At 58.5% G+C, this 18,246-nt stretch overlaps 1 protein-coding gene across 1 annotated transcript; it reads right to left on the minus strand.

Annotated features, from left to right (window-relative positions):
* Positions 1-15,719: 15,719 nt before the first annotated feature.
* Positions 15,720-18,145, minus strand: EMD (emerin). The gene is made up of 6 exons (XM_036227155.1): positions 17,935-18,145; positions 17,639-17,746; positions 17,406-17,483; positions 17,058-17,191; positions 16,545-16,591; positions 15,720-16,462 (listed from the first exon to the last, which is right to left on the minus strand). Exons 1-6 carry the CDS (start codon positions 18,014-18,016, stop codon positions 16,129-16,131), a joined length of 783 nt encoding a protein of 260 aa, XP_036083048.1. The 5' UTR covers positions 18,017-18,145; the 3' UTR covers positions 15,720-16,128.
* Positions 18,146-18,246: the final 101 nt, after the last annotated feature.

An 18,246-nucleotide genomic window follows, 5' to 3' on the forward strand; every position in this document is an offset into this window, starting at 1 on the left:
GACCAGAATTCAAGAAGAAAGTACCAGCCAGATAGAGATGGGTTCGAACTTCAAAACTAAATTTAAAAGTGATTGGATGTGTCTGGTATGTCGTGGTCCTTGTTATTGCCTTCATTAACTGTTCATCAGGGTCTTTGTTCTAGAATGTGTGGGTAGAGACCGAGAACCAGCCAAGCACTAAACTCATTCCTCAGGACCTGCCCATTCTGCTCTTGCCCTTTTAAACCACTGAGCTGCTTCCCTGGCATGTGAAATAAGCATGAAATTTGTTGTGCTTATTCTATAAGATTTAAAAACTTTCATTTTTGTAAAAGTTGATATAATGGATACAAAAATATATCAAAATATTAAAAATAGTTGAATTTTAGTAAAAGTTGGCTGGTAAAGGGTCATTGTAGGATGTTAAAATGCACGTAAGCAAAATTTTTGACTTCACCTCATACTCCATACAATTCACTCGTTGAAAGTATACAATTCAGTGGTCTACTCAGAGTTGGTATACAACCATCACCGTGGTCAATTTTACATTTGTATCACCCTGAAAAGGAACCCTGTACCCTTCAGTTGTCACTCCCCACTCACCCTCATAGGCCCCGACAACCATTCATGGCCTTTTTGTCTCTAGATTTGTCTATTCTGGACCTTCCATGTGAATGTAATCATGTTATGTGGCCTTTTTGTGCCTGGCTTATTTCAGCATGGTGTTTTCAAGGTTCATGTTGTGGCACGTGCCAGAACTCCATTCCTTTTTAAGGCCACAGAATAGTCCATCCTTTGTATAGACCACATTTTACCCAGTCGTCAGTTGATAGATGTTTGAGTTTTCACTTTGTCATAGTGCTAAGAACATTTGTATTCAAGTATGTGGACATATCTTTTCACAAGTATTAGGAGTGGGATTGCTGGATCACGTAATTCTCTATCCTTTTGAGTGTGTGTTTAAACTTTTGTGAGGAGTGAATGAGATGACTGCTATGACATCCAAAAAGCACTACTATGAGCCATTGGGAGCAGTCAAGGCAGAATGTGAGGCCATGTACTAGCACCACATCTGTTTAAATTCAGGTGTAAAATTCCCTCATCTGGTGATACCTAAAGCAGAAGCTGCACACGAGCACATTGTGGCAGCCTAAACTGACGAATAACATCCATGACTCAAATACCATTCCAAAAGCCCAAATTCAGGCCCCCCACAGGTGCTGGACAAGAACAGAAGAACATAGCTAGTAATAAGCATTGAGAGTGGCCATGATCACTCACAGAAAGGAGTGGCCCTGTGGCCAGCTTGGCCCAGGCATAGCTCACAGAGCAGCCAAGGAGAGGTGGGGCGGGCACACTCAGTGTAGGCTCTGAATTTTACATAATTGTCCTGGGGCCATGGACCCTGGCGCTCTTGCCCCTGAGTCTTAAGAACGTCTCCTTGCTGCTCTCATTCCCTCCCATGGAAGAGTGGCGCACACGGAGGGTACCCCCTGCTCCTTGGAGCGTGGTCATGGGTAACCCATTTTGCCTCAGTTTCATCTATTAAAAGGGATGACGGTGCTGATGATGGGGCTAGTATCTGTCTCAGGGCTATGGCCAGGATTTTAAAAGTGCCATTGAAATGTCCTCATTGGGAGCTGCTCTGTCTTCCTGGACAGTTTCTCCTCCCCAGCCTCTGCCTTGGCCCCCTGCCTACCCCAGCTCTTCTCCAGCCTCACTGGGATTGTCAGGGCTCAGAGAAGAATGGGGGCTGCCTTTCCCCCTCCCTGCCCAGCCCGCCCCTCGTTTGCAACCCTGGCTGCTCGCCGCCCTCTCCGAACCGCCTTTGCCCTACTGGTTCGCCCCCTACCCACCATGACACACAGCCTCTGGCAGGCCCGCGCTCCGCCCGCCCCGCTGGCACTGAGCCCGTAGCCCTCGCTTGCCCGGGCTACAATCCACGCGAGGGCGGAGGCTTGGGCTACGCCATTGGGTATTGTCCCGTCACTCACTGGGCCTCAGCCAATCAGCGCCACCAGCGACCAGCGGGATGCAAAAGGCATCGGCGGAGGGATGAACTTGCACCCGCGCGAGGCTGGATGGAGCCTGGCTGGTTTCGTGGGACCTGGCACTCAGGCGGAAAAGGGAAGGCAGCGGCCCTGGGCCCCAGGAAAGAGTCGGACAAGGGCACTGCTCCTACCCTCAGGCTGACCAGAAATGGAGGCCAGAGGTATGGCCAGGATGCTAGGGTGGAGCGGGGTTGGGGTGGTAATGGCGGTGGAGGTGTAGGGGTGCAGGGCAGGGGAGGGTGGCGGTGGGTGGAGGTGCAGGTAAGGGTGGTGGCAGAGGTGTGCAGTCCAGGCCCTCCCGGAGTCCTAAAGGGGAAGGAAGGTGATGCAGCGACTCAGACCTCCAAATCAAGTGCAGTCTGGACTCCAGCCAGAGTGTTCCCGCCCACAGACACCAGCCCGGGTGTGGCTGCCATCAGAAATGGTATGGTCTACCTCCCCACCGTGGTACCATGCCCTTCTGGGCTATGCTTGGGATCAGAAAAGTAGTGGCCTGGAATTCAGGAATCCTGAAATGGTCCTACGTGGGATCCCTTGTTTGGTGAGGAGGACAAACAGCAGTTACAGAACAAGCAGAGCAAGAACACAGGATTCCACTAGGGGGCGCAGGAGCTAAGAGAAAAGAAGCCCAGGCTCTAGCTAGCATATGGCTGTCCCCCTGGAGCATGCCGTGATTGGACCCTAGTTTTATCTAATGACGACAGGGGGTGGTTGCAAAGGGTCTCAAGGACAACGGGTGTCCCCTTGCAGGGGACCTGCCCAAGTGAGGTAATGAGAGTGCTTGGGCAGTGGAACGCCAGTCCCCACGCACGGGAGGGCAAGCTACTTCCTTACATCATCAGCAAGGGAGGCTCAGAGGGACTCGGGACTTCCCAAAGGTCAGCTTCAACTGATGCCAATCAGACGTCCCATTTCCAACTTTCAGGACCCCACTCCTCCAACTACTGTCCTACATGAGAGACGTGGAGAGGCTGGGAATTCGAATCGCATTGGGATTCCGTAACCCACACGGTTGAACGTTGTGTTTGATTTTCGGCCGTCGGTCCTGCAGATACGGGATGTAAGGGAATTTTTAGGGCTCTCGTGGAAGTTCTCAGCTTGTGACTTGAGCTGAGAGGCGAGGAAGTGGAAGTGGAATGTGAGGGGTTGGTTACTCAAGTGTTGGGGGGCTGAATGCCAAAAGGGATTCCAAAGGAACAGATAATACGGGAAGAAGCTGCCCCCCTTCAAGGGAGGGGAAGAAAGAAAGAGGTTGGCGTCCTCGGAAGCCTAGAAGCCAGGATGAGGGGCACTGAGGAGCCAGAGCCCGGATGCCCGAGGAGGGGCCGCCGCAGGCTTTCGGGGAAGGTGGAAGCAGCACCAGCAGCGAAGAGGCCGAACAGGGCAGGATGCCACCCAGGTCCAAGGCACCATCTCTCGCGTCACCAATTCTTCGGTGTCATCTCTTTGTGCCTTAATCCATCTGTTGAGGTTTTTATTGCAATGACTATGTTCTTGAACTTCTAGAACATTTTTTAAAATCTGCCAGGGCTTTGAAAATTATTTCTATTTTTATGATTCCTTCTTTTGTATATTTTGTTACATCTCAGAAGATTCAGGAACTTGCAAACAATGTGTAAATATCCCTGAGAACTGCTCTCTGATCTCATGAGAATTCAAAGGCAATGTCAACCTGTGTTTTCATATTTTCCCTCATTAAGCGCAAAAGTAGAGGGTGGTTCTTTTTGTCACCCTCCTTGCTTGGGGGATAGTCCCCTGGGCTCACCTCAAAGCCTTCAGGACACACCGATGGCCACACTCACCACGTTTAGAGCCCTGGAAGCTCCGAGTCTCCGACTGAGAGCTGTAGAGCAGAGCCTGCAAAGGGGGCCCGGCTTGGCGCCCATCATCCTCTATCCACACGCTACTTAGGCCACTTGCTAGCCAGTGATTCAGAACAAGCTACTTGACCCTTCTGTGTCGTGTTTTCCTCATTTCCTCATCCGGGGAATGGGGTTGACACCGCTACCAACCTCCTAGGGCGCCACGAGGATGGCATGGATGAGACCGGGCATGCAGCAGACACAGCCTTGATGGAAATTACGTTATCTGGCCTGTGAAGGTACGCCCTGGGATCAACGGGGCTAACCCTCTCTTTGACAGACCTCCCGATTCTCCATGAAGGCGGAGATTGCTGACCCGTCTTCAGCGGGGCCTCTGGGAGTGCTGGGCATGAGGCCCGGGATGCGCAGGCCCCTTGCAGGGAGGGCGGTTTTGCTCTGCCAGGAGCCCACATGTACTCCAGGATGGGGGGCAGTTCCTCTCTCAGCCAGGAGTTCGCGGAAGCCCCTCTGCCTGCAGCCCCCGGGGAAAGGTGCCCTTGCTTATTGGCACTGAGGGTGGCGGAGTTCCCGGGCTGCTCACTCAGACACACGCTGGATGAACCCGCTTCTTTTTACACCCCGTCCTTCCTTTACCATGGAGGTGACCCTTCAAAAGCACTGCATTCAGGTGGGGTCTGAGTTCTCTGTCACCTTCTGAGGCGCATTAACTCTGAGAACCTAGCCGGGTCCCAGCCGCAGCCCGAGTCCCCAGTCACACTCTGAGGTCACTTGCTCTGTTTCCCCAGGGATTCCCCTCCCTTACCTCAACATTTACACAACATAAGTAAACACTTCTCATTGCGTGGAAGACCTTTGTGTCTACCATACACAACCCAGAATCAATTGAGAATTTAATAAATTGGGTCCTATCAAAAGGTATGCTCTTTTTTTTCTTCCTGCTGCTTATTTATTTTCTGCTTGGTGCAAGACACACGGTTACGGGTGTCAGGAAGGCTTGCGTGTGGATAGGACAGTAAAGAGTGAGACTCTCAGATTCCTTTCAGGAATTTTGCTGTTTTGATATTAATCAACCCAACTGCTTCTACTCACCGCAGCGCGCCTAGTCTATGGGGCGGGCTGCGGGGAAAGGGGCTGGAAAGAGCCCCGCGCCTCTGGAAGTCTTGTGGTTGGTGGTAGCCATTCAGGACGGGGGCGGGCCTTGGATTTGCTGGGCTGGCCACAACGCTGCTTCCTTGTGGCTTCCCGAGCCAGGTCACAGGTGATCATGCTGTTGGAGGCCTGGGGAGATTCTGAGGTCTCTGGGGACTCCAACTCCATGTCCATGAAGGACAAAGTGGAATTTCTTAAAAAGAAACTCGCCCACCAGTGACATGGGTAATTCTTGGATAGACGAAGGTGTGGGGGAAGTCTTCTTCCCCAGAGTACTCGGCACTTCCACAGGACCCGTTACTGGAAGAGAAGCCCAGGTGGCGCCTGTAGTAGTCGTTGGTGGCCAGCAGCAAGCCACTGGAGGGGACAGGTGCCATGCTTTTGCTTTTCGGCTGGCAGAAACCTTAGGCAGTGACCCCTCTCGGGCTTCAGCGTGCCTTCACGAGTGGTAGGGACAGGGACGCTAGGCCACGGAGCCGATTTGCAGGAGAGACCGCGGGAGGCGGCTCTACAAGTGCGATGCGCACAGGATGCGCATGCGTGGATGCGCCCACTTACATTACCAGGCAGGCAGCCCAAACCAGCAAGCCTAGTCTTTAGAGAGGCTGAGAAACAGATGCACTGTATGTAACTGAGATCCGACCTAACAACATATGTAACAGCTCTAGTGTATGACACTGTCCCTTGGGGAGATGTATACCTAGTGTCTGTTAACATGTTAAATACCCATAGATTTGGACCAGGCAATTGTGCTTAGAGGAAACTGTCCTAGTGGGAAATTGACACATGTTCATGCTGGTAGTTGCAGCATTAATATAAACAGAAGAAAAAGGAACAAAGACACGTTACAGTACATCGACTGGGGATTCATTATGTAAATGATGGTACATGTATTCTATCGAATCCCAAGCAGCCAGAGAAGATGTGAGCTACACTTCTGTGTACGGACATGGAAGGATCTCAAAGATACATGGCTAAGTAAAACAGGAAAACGTAGTTAGAAGAAAAACAAAATTGTTAACAATCTTAATGTTGTTTCGTAAAATGTTTCATCATGTGCTTTAAAAGTATGCAGGGTGGCAATGTAAAACGCCACAGCCACTGTGAAAGGCAATTCGATGGTTTGTTTTAAAGCTAAACATCCACCTCCATAGGACTCGGCCACCTCTCTCTTGGGCGTTTATGCCAAAGAAATGGAAACCCGTGATCACAGGAAAACTTGTGCACGAATGTTCACAACAGGTTTATTTTTAAAAGCCTAAAAAGGAGCAAGCGGGCGCCCCTCAGCGGGCAATGCTTGAACCAACACTGGTTGACCCACACCAAGGTCTGTAGCCCCCAATACCAAGGAAGGACTGTGGATCCCAGCAACAGCTTGGACGGATCTCCAGGGCATCATGGGAGTGAAAAAAACCTCACCCCGGGTTGCGTACTACATAGTTCCATTTAGGCAACAATCTTCCAATGACGAAACTATTGGGACCAGAATAGAATAGCGGTTGCCATGGTCGGCAGGAGGAGGGCGAGAGGCTGTGGCTATGAAAAGTAAAGGGGAGAGATCCTTCTGAGGGGACAGGCTGGGCGCTCACGGCGGCGCCGGTCACTTGAATCTGCACGCCTGGGGGAACTGCACGGAGCTACGCGCGTGCTCACACACATGCACACACACACACACACACACACACTAACACACAGTTGAAAGCGCGACCAGCTCTCGGATGGCACCCTTGCCATTTCCTGGGTGTGACCGCACTAGATGTGCAAGATGCTGACGCTGAGGGAACTGCGGGAAGGGCCCTGGCCTCTCGGACGTTTCCAGGTAACTTCCTGTGAATTTCTCTTCGAACTGCAAGTTCGAACGAAAAGCACACAGGCAGGATTTAACGTACACAGACAGGACGACTCGCGCGGCTCTCAATGCGGAGTCCCTGCACCACCCGAGGGGACATCTACGAGCCCAAGGTCCACAGCCCCGCCCCCGACTGCCAGGTCCAGAGCTCGCGAAGGCGGAGCCGAGAGGGGCGCGCGGGGGAACGGTTACTTTTGATTGGACAGAAGAAGTGTCGGTCAGGCCCGAGGGGCTGGGCTTCCCGGGCGGCCTGGGGCTGGTTGGTCGCGAGTCTGGTCGGAGGCGGAGCGCGGGAAGAGGGGGCGGTGCTAAGCGGCGGGCGGGGCGGAAGTCCCAGGCCTTGCGGACGCCAGGCGGGGAGGGGAGCGCGGGGGCGGTCGGGGCGGGGCTCGACACGCCGGGATGACGCCCGGACCCCGGGTCCCTGCTCTCCGCCCCTCCGTTTCCTATACCCGGCCAGAATCTGCGTTCCTGAGACCGGAGATCAGTGCCCTCTGCACGGAGAGAAGCCACCAGTAACCGAGTCCCGGCCTCAGGAGACTGTGGACTCTGCCGGACGCCCCTCCGCCGCTCGTGGCAGGACTTCCCCCACCGTCCTGACGGTGTCTGGCCCTACAGGGCCAGGGACCGTGCATTGGGGTCCCAGGACCCGGTGAGGGGGTAAGGAGGGCAGCAGCTCCACCTGGAAGTCAGAGGGCACGGTCACTCTGTCTTCGGCCCGCCTAGTTCTGACCTCTGAGAGCTGCCTTGCTCCCACTCCTGGAAGGTTCCACCTTCCGAGGATTCGAAAGGCCCCCCCAAACACACCCCTTGCTCATTCCACCGCCAGCACAGTGTGTCTAGACAGTTGTTTGGATTACACACACACACACACGAGAGGGAGAGGGGGGCAAAGCTGGTGACAGTCACCCGGGAAGGTGCTGTCAGCCAGACATGTCTGTCCATGCTTCTGGAGGTGGGAAGGCAGGAAGTAACAGTCTTCCCTGTGTCACTTGAGTGGGCTGGCCCGTCATGGAGGGAATCCTGATCCACCACACCTGTTTGTCTCCAAGAGCACCCGTGGCCGCGACTGTCAGCTGCTCCTGCCTCCTTTCACCTGGGGAGGTCCAGGTGAGCCCTGCAGAGACAGCACAGGGCTTCGCCGGCTGCGGGGTGATTGGGAACCATCCATCCCTGTGGATCTCAGGCTGGAGGGTGCAGGTGATGAGAACACCCGCAGGGCTTGTTCACACCCAGCTCGCTACCCCCACCCCCAAACCCTGCCACAGTCTCTGATTTTGCAGAGCCTACGTGGGGCCTGAAAATGTTTGACGCCAACAAGCTGCCTCCAGCGGGACGCAGATGCTGCTGCTGCAGGGACCCCTCTGTGAGAGAAGCACCACTTCGAAGCCCGAAGCTCTTAGGGGAGCGCCACCTGCCCCACCTGGGGCTGGGTCCTGTACAGGGTCCCCACAGGTCTGGGAGGTGTCAGAAGGGTGCTAGCCTCGAGAGAGAACACGCTTCCAGTTGAGCGGCAGTCCGCCTGGATCCACTGGAGGGCCAAGTCCGCAGCCAGGAGGGGCAGGTGTCAGGTTTCTGCAGGAGCTCAGCAATTCCCAGAGAGGAGCTGGGAAAGGCTGGATGGGTAGGAGGGAGGGGCAGGGATCAGAAGTGTGCGGGAGGTTGGACATGGAAAGGGCTCTCTGAGGAGGCACAGGAAAGACCCCATGGCCGAGCTGGGGATAGGAAAGGAACGTGGGCCCAGAGCCCGAGAAGATGGATTGGGGGGCACCGAGAGACCGTAGAGGAGGTCGCCTGCCCGGGAACTGCCCTGCCGCTCGCCTGGGCTGTGGGCGCGGCTGGCCCTGGGCGGCGGGAAGCCTCCTCCTTTCCTGCGCAAGTTCCTGACCAAGGGGGTGTCCCGGCTCCTGGGCGATGCTGCGGAGACCCACTCACGGCCGGGCACCGCGAGTCTTTGCAGCGGTCAGTGGGCCGTCTTCGTTCCGCACCATGGTGACCTGTCATCTAGTGGGAGTGGCAGGTGACCCGCAGAGCCAGCTGCTGGGCGGCGTCTGTCTCCGGGACCCCAGCACCTCGGCATGCCATGTTGTGGCCGTGGGAACAGCCGAGGGAGTAGCCTTCGGCTTTTGTTTTCTGCAGTCCCCCCACTCGGCCCCCCTTTCTAGTTGGGTCATCGCGACGTCTCCTGTGGACTGGTCTGCTCTCTATACGTGTTAATGACAGGAGCCCTGAGTCACATGTTGCCGCTATTTTTTCCCCATTTTGTCCGCTGTCTCTCGGCGGTGTGGTTTGGGGTTTGGGTTTGGTCAGGCAGCCGAGTTTAGTTTTCGTGTCATCGGACTTTCCAGGCCTTTCCTGCTGGCTTCTGGGGCTTCTTGCTTCCTTCGCGTGGCTTTCTCCGTTTCACTTCGTGTAAGTGTCCCCTTCGCTGCATCACAAGCTACGCCAGCACCGCACCTTTGGGGGACTAAGGCTTGTGATATCCTGTCATCTCCCAAGAGGCAGAAGGACAGCAGGCCTGAGGGCTTGGCTGGGCAGTTCTGGCTCAGGATCTGTCGCAGGCTGCAGTCAAGTTATCAGCTGGGCCGCTGCCAGATGTCCTGCCTGGGGGGACAGGATCTGCTTCCAAGATAATCCCATGTCCGGGTGGCTGGGGCAGGGCCCGCACTTCCCAGATTGTCCTGTGGCTGTGGTTGCGGTGGGTGGTGGGGGGCCTCTGTGCCTCCCCATGGGGCCTGGCCACAGGGCTGCTCAGAGCGGGGCTTCCCCAGAGCCAGGGGGGAGAGAGCAGCGAGGGGAGAGCGGCCCCAGATGGAAGGCACAGTCTCTTCATCACTTCGTATCTCGGCGACACTCCCTCACCTCCTCCTTATTTTCATGGGTCACAGACATCAACCCTGGGACAGTGCCGGAGGCGGTGATGACACCTGCTAGGGCATCGGGTGTTTCCTTCCTAGAGAATGAGATGGCTCTGAGGAGTGTCCTTGTCCCTGAACCTGGCTGTCAAGGAGGACGGGCCCCTGGTCCCATGCAGGCCCCTCAAGAAGAAGCGTATCCTTTACCTGAGCACGGGTGGCGAGTCCTAGCCCCTGGACCAGGACGGGCGGGGCCTGTGTGCATGAGGGCAGAGAGAGGCTCTTTGTCTCTGAGGCGTTGCAGACAAAGCACACAAAAAGCCGGAGAAAGAAAGAAAATGAGCGACACAGGCCCCGGGTGGCCCATGAAGCCCGGTGTGTGCTCTCTGTTTTTGCAGGGGGGTCGCCGCCTGGTGGCAGTCCCCGCTAGTCGGGCAGCCCGGGGCATAGGGACAGGAAGTTCTTTCTCATCACGGCAGCCCTTGCCAGCACCCTGTTAGTGCCTACCCAGGCCTGGGCCCCAGGAAGCTCCCGGACCTGAATGTCCCCAACCTGTAGCTGTGTCCTGTCCCACCTCTTCCCCTTCCCCAGGGGCCACTGCTCTGCCTGAGGCGAGGGTGACCTCTCCCTGCACACAGGCAAGGACCCTCCTCTCCCCCTCCCCTGGCCTCCAGCCTTCCAACTTGTGGCCTTGAAGTAGGGTGGGGCGGGGAGTGGAGAGGCGGGGCCGCCCTGTGGAGGTGCAGGGCTGCACCCCTTTTTTCAATGATGGTATCAGGTAGCCCTGGGCTGGCCTCTGGGGGCTGAGGCGGGCAGCCTTGGGGGCGCAGCCGAGTCCAGTCTTCCAGGAAGGAGGTCCCACTGTGGCTGGAGACTGCCACGTGCATCTCCATCGTTTCCATGGAGACTTGCCAGCCCCATCCTGCCCGGCTGGGGCTCAGAGGTGAATTCCCCATGGCGATGGCTCATTTGCTGGCTCTGAATGTGTCACCAAAGCTGTGTGAGCGGTGAGTGCTTTTCCTGTGGCTCTCACTGCTGGGCAACGCTGAGGCCCGGGGTGACAGTTCCTGGTACCTACCATGCAAGGCTGCCGTGTGCTGCTTGAACCCACGGACAGGGAGTTTCTGGGGAGCCGTGCTGTCCTTCTGCCAGTAGCAGAAGCAGAGACCACGATGGCGCTTCCTGTCCTTGCCGAGGGATCCTTGTCATGGCTCCCGGGGACACCTGTCACCCTGGAGGTCAAGCCACAGGGCCCCGGGGTTCTCCTGGAGACGCTCAGGCCCAGTGCAGCCGTCCGTCCTGGGCCATCTGACTGCCGTCTTCACCACGTGCTGACCTGTGCCTGAGCCGAGCCCCTGGCTGACCGTCGGCCCTGGGCCGGAGTCCGTGGGGGCTGCCTGCCTCCCTCGAGGTCTGTGCGTGGCAGGACGGGCACTGGGTCCTCCCTCACCCGGCTGCACAGCCCTTGCCTGGGGCTGCTCCTTAAGTGGCCTGCTGTGAGCACGGGCAGACCCGGCCACGGGCAGACCCTGTCCCACCCACCTTCAGTGCCCATGTGTGGCTTCCTCCCTCTCTGCCCAAGGACCCGGGTGTCTTCCTGCTGAGCGCAGATGTCTGTGCCTGGCCTGTCTGCAGCCATCATGCTGACCCAAGGGCGACCTCTACACCACCCACCGCTCAGAGGATTCCTCAGCCCGGCTCCCCTGGCTGCAGCCTCGCTGGGTTGTCAGGGACCTGCCGTGACACCACAACTCATCAGGGAGATGGCCGAAGCCAGCCCAATCGCCGAGCAGGCCTGTGTCCTCTGCCAGGGAACGCCGTCCCTGGAGACGCCTTGGAGCTGAGGAAGGGGCTGGTGTCCATGGCTGCCCAGCCCTCGGGGGACGTGTCCACAGCTGGGATGGGCCCAGGGCCCTGGAGTGAGATGAGACTGTCCTGAGCCGCAGAGCACCCAGTGCACGTGAGGTCCCCAAGGCCGGCACCCTGCACCCCGCACACTCACGGACCCCAACTCTCTGGCCACCCCCTCCTTGGCCCACTGGCTCTGTTGGGGTTCCCAGAGGGCTGCTCTGGATCATGTGGCCCTGTGCCCTGCAGTGGGATGTGGCTGCTCGTGCCGGGGGCCCTGGGGAAACCCAAGGAGTCCCCAGACTTAAGTTGCCCTGTTGAAATGTTCGGGCCCCCTCAATGTCGGTGGGTGGTGGTGGCGGCGGCCCCATCTTGAGGGGCTGGCACTCCCCTTTCTCCACCTGGGTCCCTCCCAGCCTCCTGGGGGGATAGGCAGCAGGGAGGGTTGGGTGGGCGCAGAAGTGTGGCCGGGGCAGGAGGGAGGCTGGCTGTGGGGTCGCGGTGGTCAGCTCTGCCCTCTCCCTGCTCTGCCTGGGCTCAGCAGATCCAGGACCTGCAGGACACGGGGCTGCTCCCAAGTGGGGTGACCAGCCGTCCCCTCCCCGTCTTAGTAGGTAAGTTGGGGCCGGCCTGGGCGGGGCGCCTGCCCGGGACCTCGCCTCTGTTCCTGGCACCTGTTGGAGAGCAAGGCTCGGGCGTGGGGACTGGCGGGCCTGGTCGACCACCCCGCTGGCTCTGGGTGGGTGGCCAGGCCTCCTCACCCTACGTGTGATCCAGCCGATTGCCTGGGCCTTGCACCTCGTTGTGTCCTCCTAGCAGCCACGGGGCCCTCGGGGGCCTGCTCAGTGGGGGTCCAGGCCCCTTGCCATTTGCCCCCAGCAGGATGGGGTTCCGGCGGGCACTCCTCCTCCTGGTGCCAGCTGCAGCTCCTCCAGTGGAGCCCGTGGCAGAGACTGTACCCCAGTGCCAGGCCCTCCTGCCCCTGCCTGTCCTGTATGCTCTGCGAGGGTGATCCCCAGGGGCCGCTCCCCCCAGCTCGCCATGTTCTGTCATTGCCGCCCCACGTGGGTCACGGTGCCCGGGCGTGACATGGTGTCCGTGGAGCAGGCAGGGACTCCTGGGTAGCTCGGCTCAGCTCTGGGGCCGTCTACGTGCAGGCTCCACCTGTCAGGGGCTTGGGAGTAGGAGACGCAGGACCATTTCCTCTTGGAGGGGCCAGCCCGGGGAGGGGCCAGGAGGCTCAGGGTGACTAGGGGAGGGTGGGCTGCCCCATGGGTGCAGAGTCCTGGGTGCCCTGTGGGCTAGGGGGGTAGGAAGTGACTCATACCAACCTCTATCCCCCCAGTGATTCTGGACCTCTCCGGGCGTGGCTCTGCCTCCTGTCCCCTGTCCAGCTGGGCAGCGGGATGTACCCGCCTCCCTCCACTCCCAGCCTGAGTGAAGGGAGAGAGGTGGTGGCCCAGGGGTGTGTCCTGCCTCCTTGGGGGCGGAGTTATCGCCAGAGACTGGCCCCCAGACCCTGGGGCAGCAGCCCAGCCCAGGTGCAGTAACTGCAGATCCAGCGCCACTTTCCACTCCTTTAAGGCCCTTGCGGCCCAGGCGGCACATCCTCATGGAGCCACAGGATGTGTATTTCTTGGGCTGTGCTCTTAGATGCTGCCTGCTCAGTTCTGGGACCCAACTAGTCCAGCAGGCACCCTCTCTAGCACAAACAGCTCGCTGTGGCACAGTGCTGGAGTCAAGGCAGGGGCACCTCTGGGCCTGCCCCGTGCTGTCTGCAGCTTTCCCTGGGCCCACGGAAGGGGTAGAGGCTGAGGGGTAGGGTCAGGAGCAGGTGTTCGAGGCTCCCTGTTTGCTCTGCCTGCAGAGCGCCCCCACCCCGTCACCTCTCAGGGACACAGCTTTGCTCCCGCTACATCCACTCAGGCCACACACTCTGCCCTGCCTGCCACCCTGGCAAGGCCCCACTTAGGTGGCTCTCTCAGTGGCAGGGGAGCTGAGGTGTGCTGGATCACAGGCGGATGCTGCCCCTGCTGTGACCTCAGCACGGCTGGAGCCCTTGGGCAGGACAGGGAGGGGGGCGATGGGCCTGGAGCCCTCAGTTGCTGTATGTGGTGCTTTTGGGAGGGGGGCCCCCTTGGAGCTCTCAAGGGAGGTAGCCCCGCAGCCCTGGTAAAAACACTAGGTGCAGACCTGCGAGTCTGGGGTTCAATTGCAGGCCCACAGAGCCCTCAAAAGGCTTTGGGTTGTGGCATCCAGAGTACTAAGGAGCACCTGGCTGCCCTCATGGGGCTCCAGGGCTGTGGGGGTCAGGTTCGGAGCATGGAGTGGGGGTGCACAGACCCCTCAGGCCTAGCGTCAAGCCTAAGGGGGAGGCCTAGGGGAGGCGCAGGGCCCCTTGGCGTGGAGCCCTCAGCAGTCCATCTGCCACGTGGCGATGAATGGCTGTTGCTGCCCTTGGGGAATAAATGAATGAAGAGGGGGAGACTATGTCATACGGGCATCACCTCTTCCCTTACTTTTCTCATGCCAGACACCACAGTGATTATCGAGCACCCATCTACCTAGCCACCTTCCTGCAACAGATGGAGGACTAGAGACTTAAAAGGGTCTTTCTAACCAGAAGCCACGCCATCTCTTCCCTTGGGATGCCCCAAGCCCATTCCCCCTCCTCTCGTGCTATCCTTTGTCTCCACCCCAGCTGCTCCCGAGCTATATTGGCATGTCGACCTTGCCACTTCCCCAGGCCCCACAGGGGGTTCGCTAGCCTCCGCTTGCCTCTCTCGGCCAACAGCAATCCGGGGTAGTGCTTGTGGGGTTCTCGCCTAACATACTTGATTTGGGATCGGCTGCTGAAACAAGCTGTCACTGTGACCCTCTGGGGTCTGGCACACTGGCGACCTACTTGTTTTGCCCCTCCCCCTCGTTCGGGCTCGTTGATCTGACCATCAGCGTCTTTTATTGCTGGCGTGACAGCATCCTCTGCCCCTGCCTACCACCCCCACCAAGGAGCATCCGGGTCTCAGCCCTTGCACTGGGATGGCGACGGGCAGAGACTGGGGCCTGAGGAGTCCACGGCCCAGGTGGCCGTGCACTGGGAGATGAGCCAGGTGGGAGTGGCTCGTAGCAAACAACAGAGGCTGCAGCTGTGGAAGTGGTGAGAAACAGAATTTCTTTCATTTTCTTGGTATATTTTAAAATGCACGAAAAACATGTTACTTTTAGGAAAACACCTCCCCAAATGTGGGGAAACTCCAGGGTGCAGCAAAGTGAAATGGCCAGGAGCTGGCGGTAGAGGAGTCCCAGACCCAGCCCTGACCCCTGACCCAAGTTTGCTGTGTGGCCACAGACAGCCGAGAGCCCGAGAGGCTCAGGAGACCTTGGGCGCACATGCTGACACTATTCGGGCACTGTGCCAGGTGAAACACTGGGGTTGGCTGCGTCCTCCCACCTGTAGCAAAGGAGCCAGAGGTGAAAGGGACCGATGCCAGGGCCCCGCCTGTCCGGGAAGCCCAGCCCCACCTCTGCGTCCCGCCTGCCTATGTGGAGTAGATGCCAGCCGCTCCGTACCTTCCCACCCTCTGCTGGCAGCATACCAACAGGCGGCCTGGCCTCGCGAGACATCCTACCCTGGGTTTCCTTAGCGCCATTTAAAAATTATGTATGTACAACCTGAAGACTATCCATGGCAGGACACCCGGTGATGAGTGAGAATATTGTCAGATGAGGAGTCGAGATACTCAGAGGGAACAGGGCATTTCAGAGAACTGGGAACCTTCCCCTGTCATTAAACGAGCAGCTTTCCAGGAGAAACAGCCCACCAAGCACGTGCTGCCCTTGGGTACGGAGGGTGGAGTCAGCTCTTCCCAGTTACGATGTCCAAAGCCAGCATGGTGAATGCAGCCTCACCTCCATTTCCAGGGGCTTTCTGCACCCCACGGGGCCACAATTGTTTTTATAAGCAGCTATAAGAGCTCTGGGTAATGAGTCAGAGAGTGGACTCCACAAGCAAAGCACCAAGTGTCTATAGGTAACAAGCGATCCATATCAAAAGCCCAGAGCAAAAAGGGAGAACAGACAAAGCCAGGTGGTGACCCTGGAGACCCAGGGCAGAGGCCCCAGACTGGGGAGTCCGACCCCTCCCCCAGCAGGAAGAGCCCAGGCATTAAAAATAAACGGTCTTTTTATTTTATGTCCACGAAAACAAAGTCAGGGTGGCCTTTGGTTAATCCCCCCAACGAGGTGACGACAAACAGAAGGCATGCAATGACAACAACCATGTTCTCTCCAGGAGAAGGGTCTTGCTCTCCTGGGCCCTAAGGGTCAGAGGCAAGCAGGGCCAGGAGGCTCCAGAGGTAGGCCAGCCCAGGCCCACCATGCTGCAGAGGGCCCGGGCCTGCTGCCTCCGTGGCAGGACAAGGCAGGACAAGGCAGGACAAGGCAGGACAAGGCAGGGGGAGCAAGCACTGCCCCAGGCCAGGCCGGGTGCTCCCAAGCTAGAACACACAGAAAAACCCCACCCCCGCCCCCAACAAACACTCCTAAGGCAGTTGGCCATGAAGCCAGCCAGACCCTCAGGGCTCCGTCCAGAAGGGGTTGCCATCCTCAGCCTGCATGGAATAGTAAACGAGGAGCAGGAAGGCAGCAAACACCACGAACAGGAGCAGCTGGCCCCAGAGTGGGACCTGGCGGTCCTGGCCCAGACCAGCCCCAGGGGCCTGCTTTTCTGGCCGAATGGCACGGCGGGTGAGCCACAAAGGGGAAGAAGATGAAGATGAGGACACAGAAGAGGTGGAGGAGGATGTGGGATAATAGGACAGGCCCAGGGAGCCTCTGGAGATGTTGGACACGGGGCGGTAGTGCGCGATGCTCTGGTAGGCACTGTCACGGCCATACACGGGGCGTTCCCTGAGGCAAAGAGGGGAGCAGATGGGCCAGGAGGGCTTGGGCCCAGAATCAGTCCCGGTCCCTGGCCCTCTCCACTACTCACCTATCCTTGCCCTCCTCTTCGGAAGAGAAGAGACTGTCATCACGAACCTAAAGAAGGGTCAGGGTGAAGAGACTGACTGGCAGGCTCAGCGTGGCCCTGTCACAGCTCTCAGTCCAAACTTCCCTGGCTGGCCCAGTCTGACCAGTGCTTCAAGGCCAAGGCCCTGCCCCGCTCCAGAACTCTTCTGAATTCCTGGCCTTATGTCCGTGAGGCCTGGCCACTGCTTGGTGACTGTCCTGGCTGCCTGCACCCTACCTTCTGCCCCAGGATTCTCAGAGCTCAAACCCAGATTCCAGACCAGGGGCAGGGCACGTTCCATGTGCTCTAATCAAATAGTTTGGAAGAATCCTCCAAAAGAGGGCCCTGCCAGGCAGCTGTCTGTTGACCCCACCTTTCCCTGGAGGCTTCAGAGCCACCATTTGCAGCCAGTGGCCCTCTGAATTATTCAAATCCAGACGTGACCCCCTGAGGTTGTACCTGAGTACAGTGCAAGGTGCCCAACAATAAGCTTACCTGGTGGTGAAAGGTGTCAGCATCTGCGAGCGAAGCAGAGGGCTGGCGGAAGCCCTTGGATGTGCCCACAAACTCAGGCTCCCCGTAAGTCCTGGTGCTCAAGTAACTCTCTTCATAGTAGTCATCGTTATAGCCTTGGGAAGGGGGGACAGCGGTAGCAGAGGGGGCAACAGTGTCCCCACCTAGCCCAATGGCCTTAATTTGAATCCCATTTGGGGCTGGTGATATTATGGTCCCCCCACCCCCGGGCTGCTGAGGGATGGTGGGGTTGAGGTCTCACGTTCTCCCTGACACTGGGGTCCCCGAGGGAGTGGAATGATGTCAGGGCCCATCCCACTGCTGCCTTACCCTTGCTCTGGTAAAGTAAGGCGTCCTCTTTCTTGGGCAGATCATACATATCCGAGTCCACAGATGCAGAATCTGAGTCTGAATGGGAGGGGAGGACCATTTGCCCCAGGATCCTTTTTCCCCCTGCCCCTCCCAGCCAGTGCCCCTGCCGTACTCTCGAGACCCCATCCTCCCCATACCCCAAACCCTGTCCTGATGGGGGACCAGGTGGGGCTCTGGGGCGGGGGCCTCACCGGAGAACCGATAGGAGAAAGAGGATGCAGACGAGTTCGGGGGCGAAAGTCTCCGCCTCTGGGTCTCGTACTCGAAGATTTTCTTTTCGTAGAGCTTGCGAGTGGAGCCTGGCCAGACATAGGGCGCCGGGCGGTCAGGGGCACAGGCAGGGAAGCAGGGGAACGGGTGCCAGGAGGGGCGGACAGCGGGCGGGGGCCCGGGGAGGGGTCGGGGGAGCGCAGGGCCTAGCGCGGGGAGGGGGCCCGCCCGCCGCCCGCTGCCCGCCGCCCGCCGCCCGCCCGCCACCGCCGCGTACCCACGACAGGCCCGTGCGGGATGTTGTACTGGCGCAGCACGGCGGCCAGCTCAGCGTCCGACAGGACCGCGTAGTCGTCCATGGTGGGCGGCGGAGGCCTGGGGGCGGCCTGGGCCTGCAACACAGGTCTAGCTACGACAGCCTCGGAGCGAGACGAGGGGAACGCGAATGCCTCGGGAGCGGCTGCACCCGCGTCACGCCTGCGTCACTCTCATGTCACAGCCGCGGGGTCTACGGGATGCGCGCGCAGGGCAGGGCGGAGCCAGGCCGCTAGGAAGCAGCCGGCGCAGACCAGTCCGGCCGTGGGAGTGA

Source organism: Rousettus aegyptiacus, unplaced genomic scaffold (assembly GCF_014176215.1).
Source record: "Rousettus aegyptiacus isolate mRouAeg1 unplaced genomic scaffold, mRouAeg1.p scaffold_m13_p_9, whole genome shotgun sequence".
Lineage (NCBI taxonomy): Eukaryota > Metazoa > Chordata > Mammalia > Chiroptera > Pteropodidae > Rousettus > Rousettus aegyptiacus.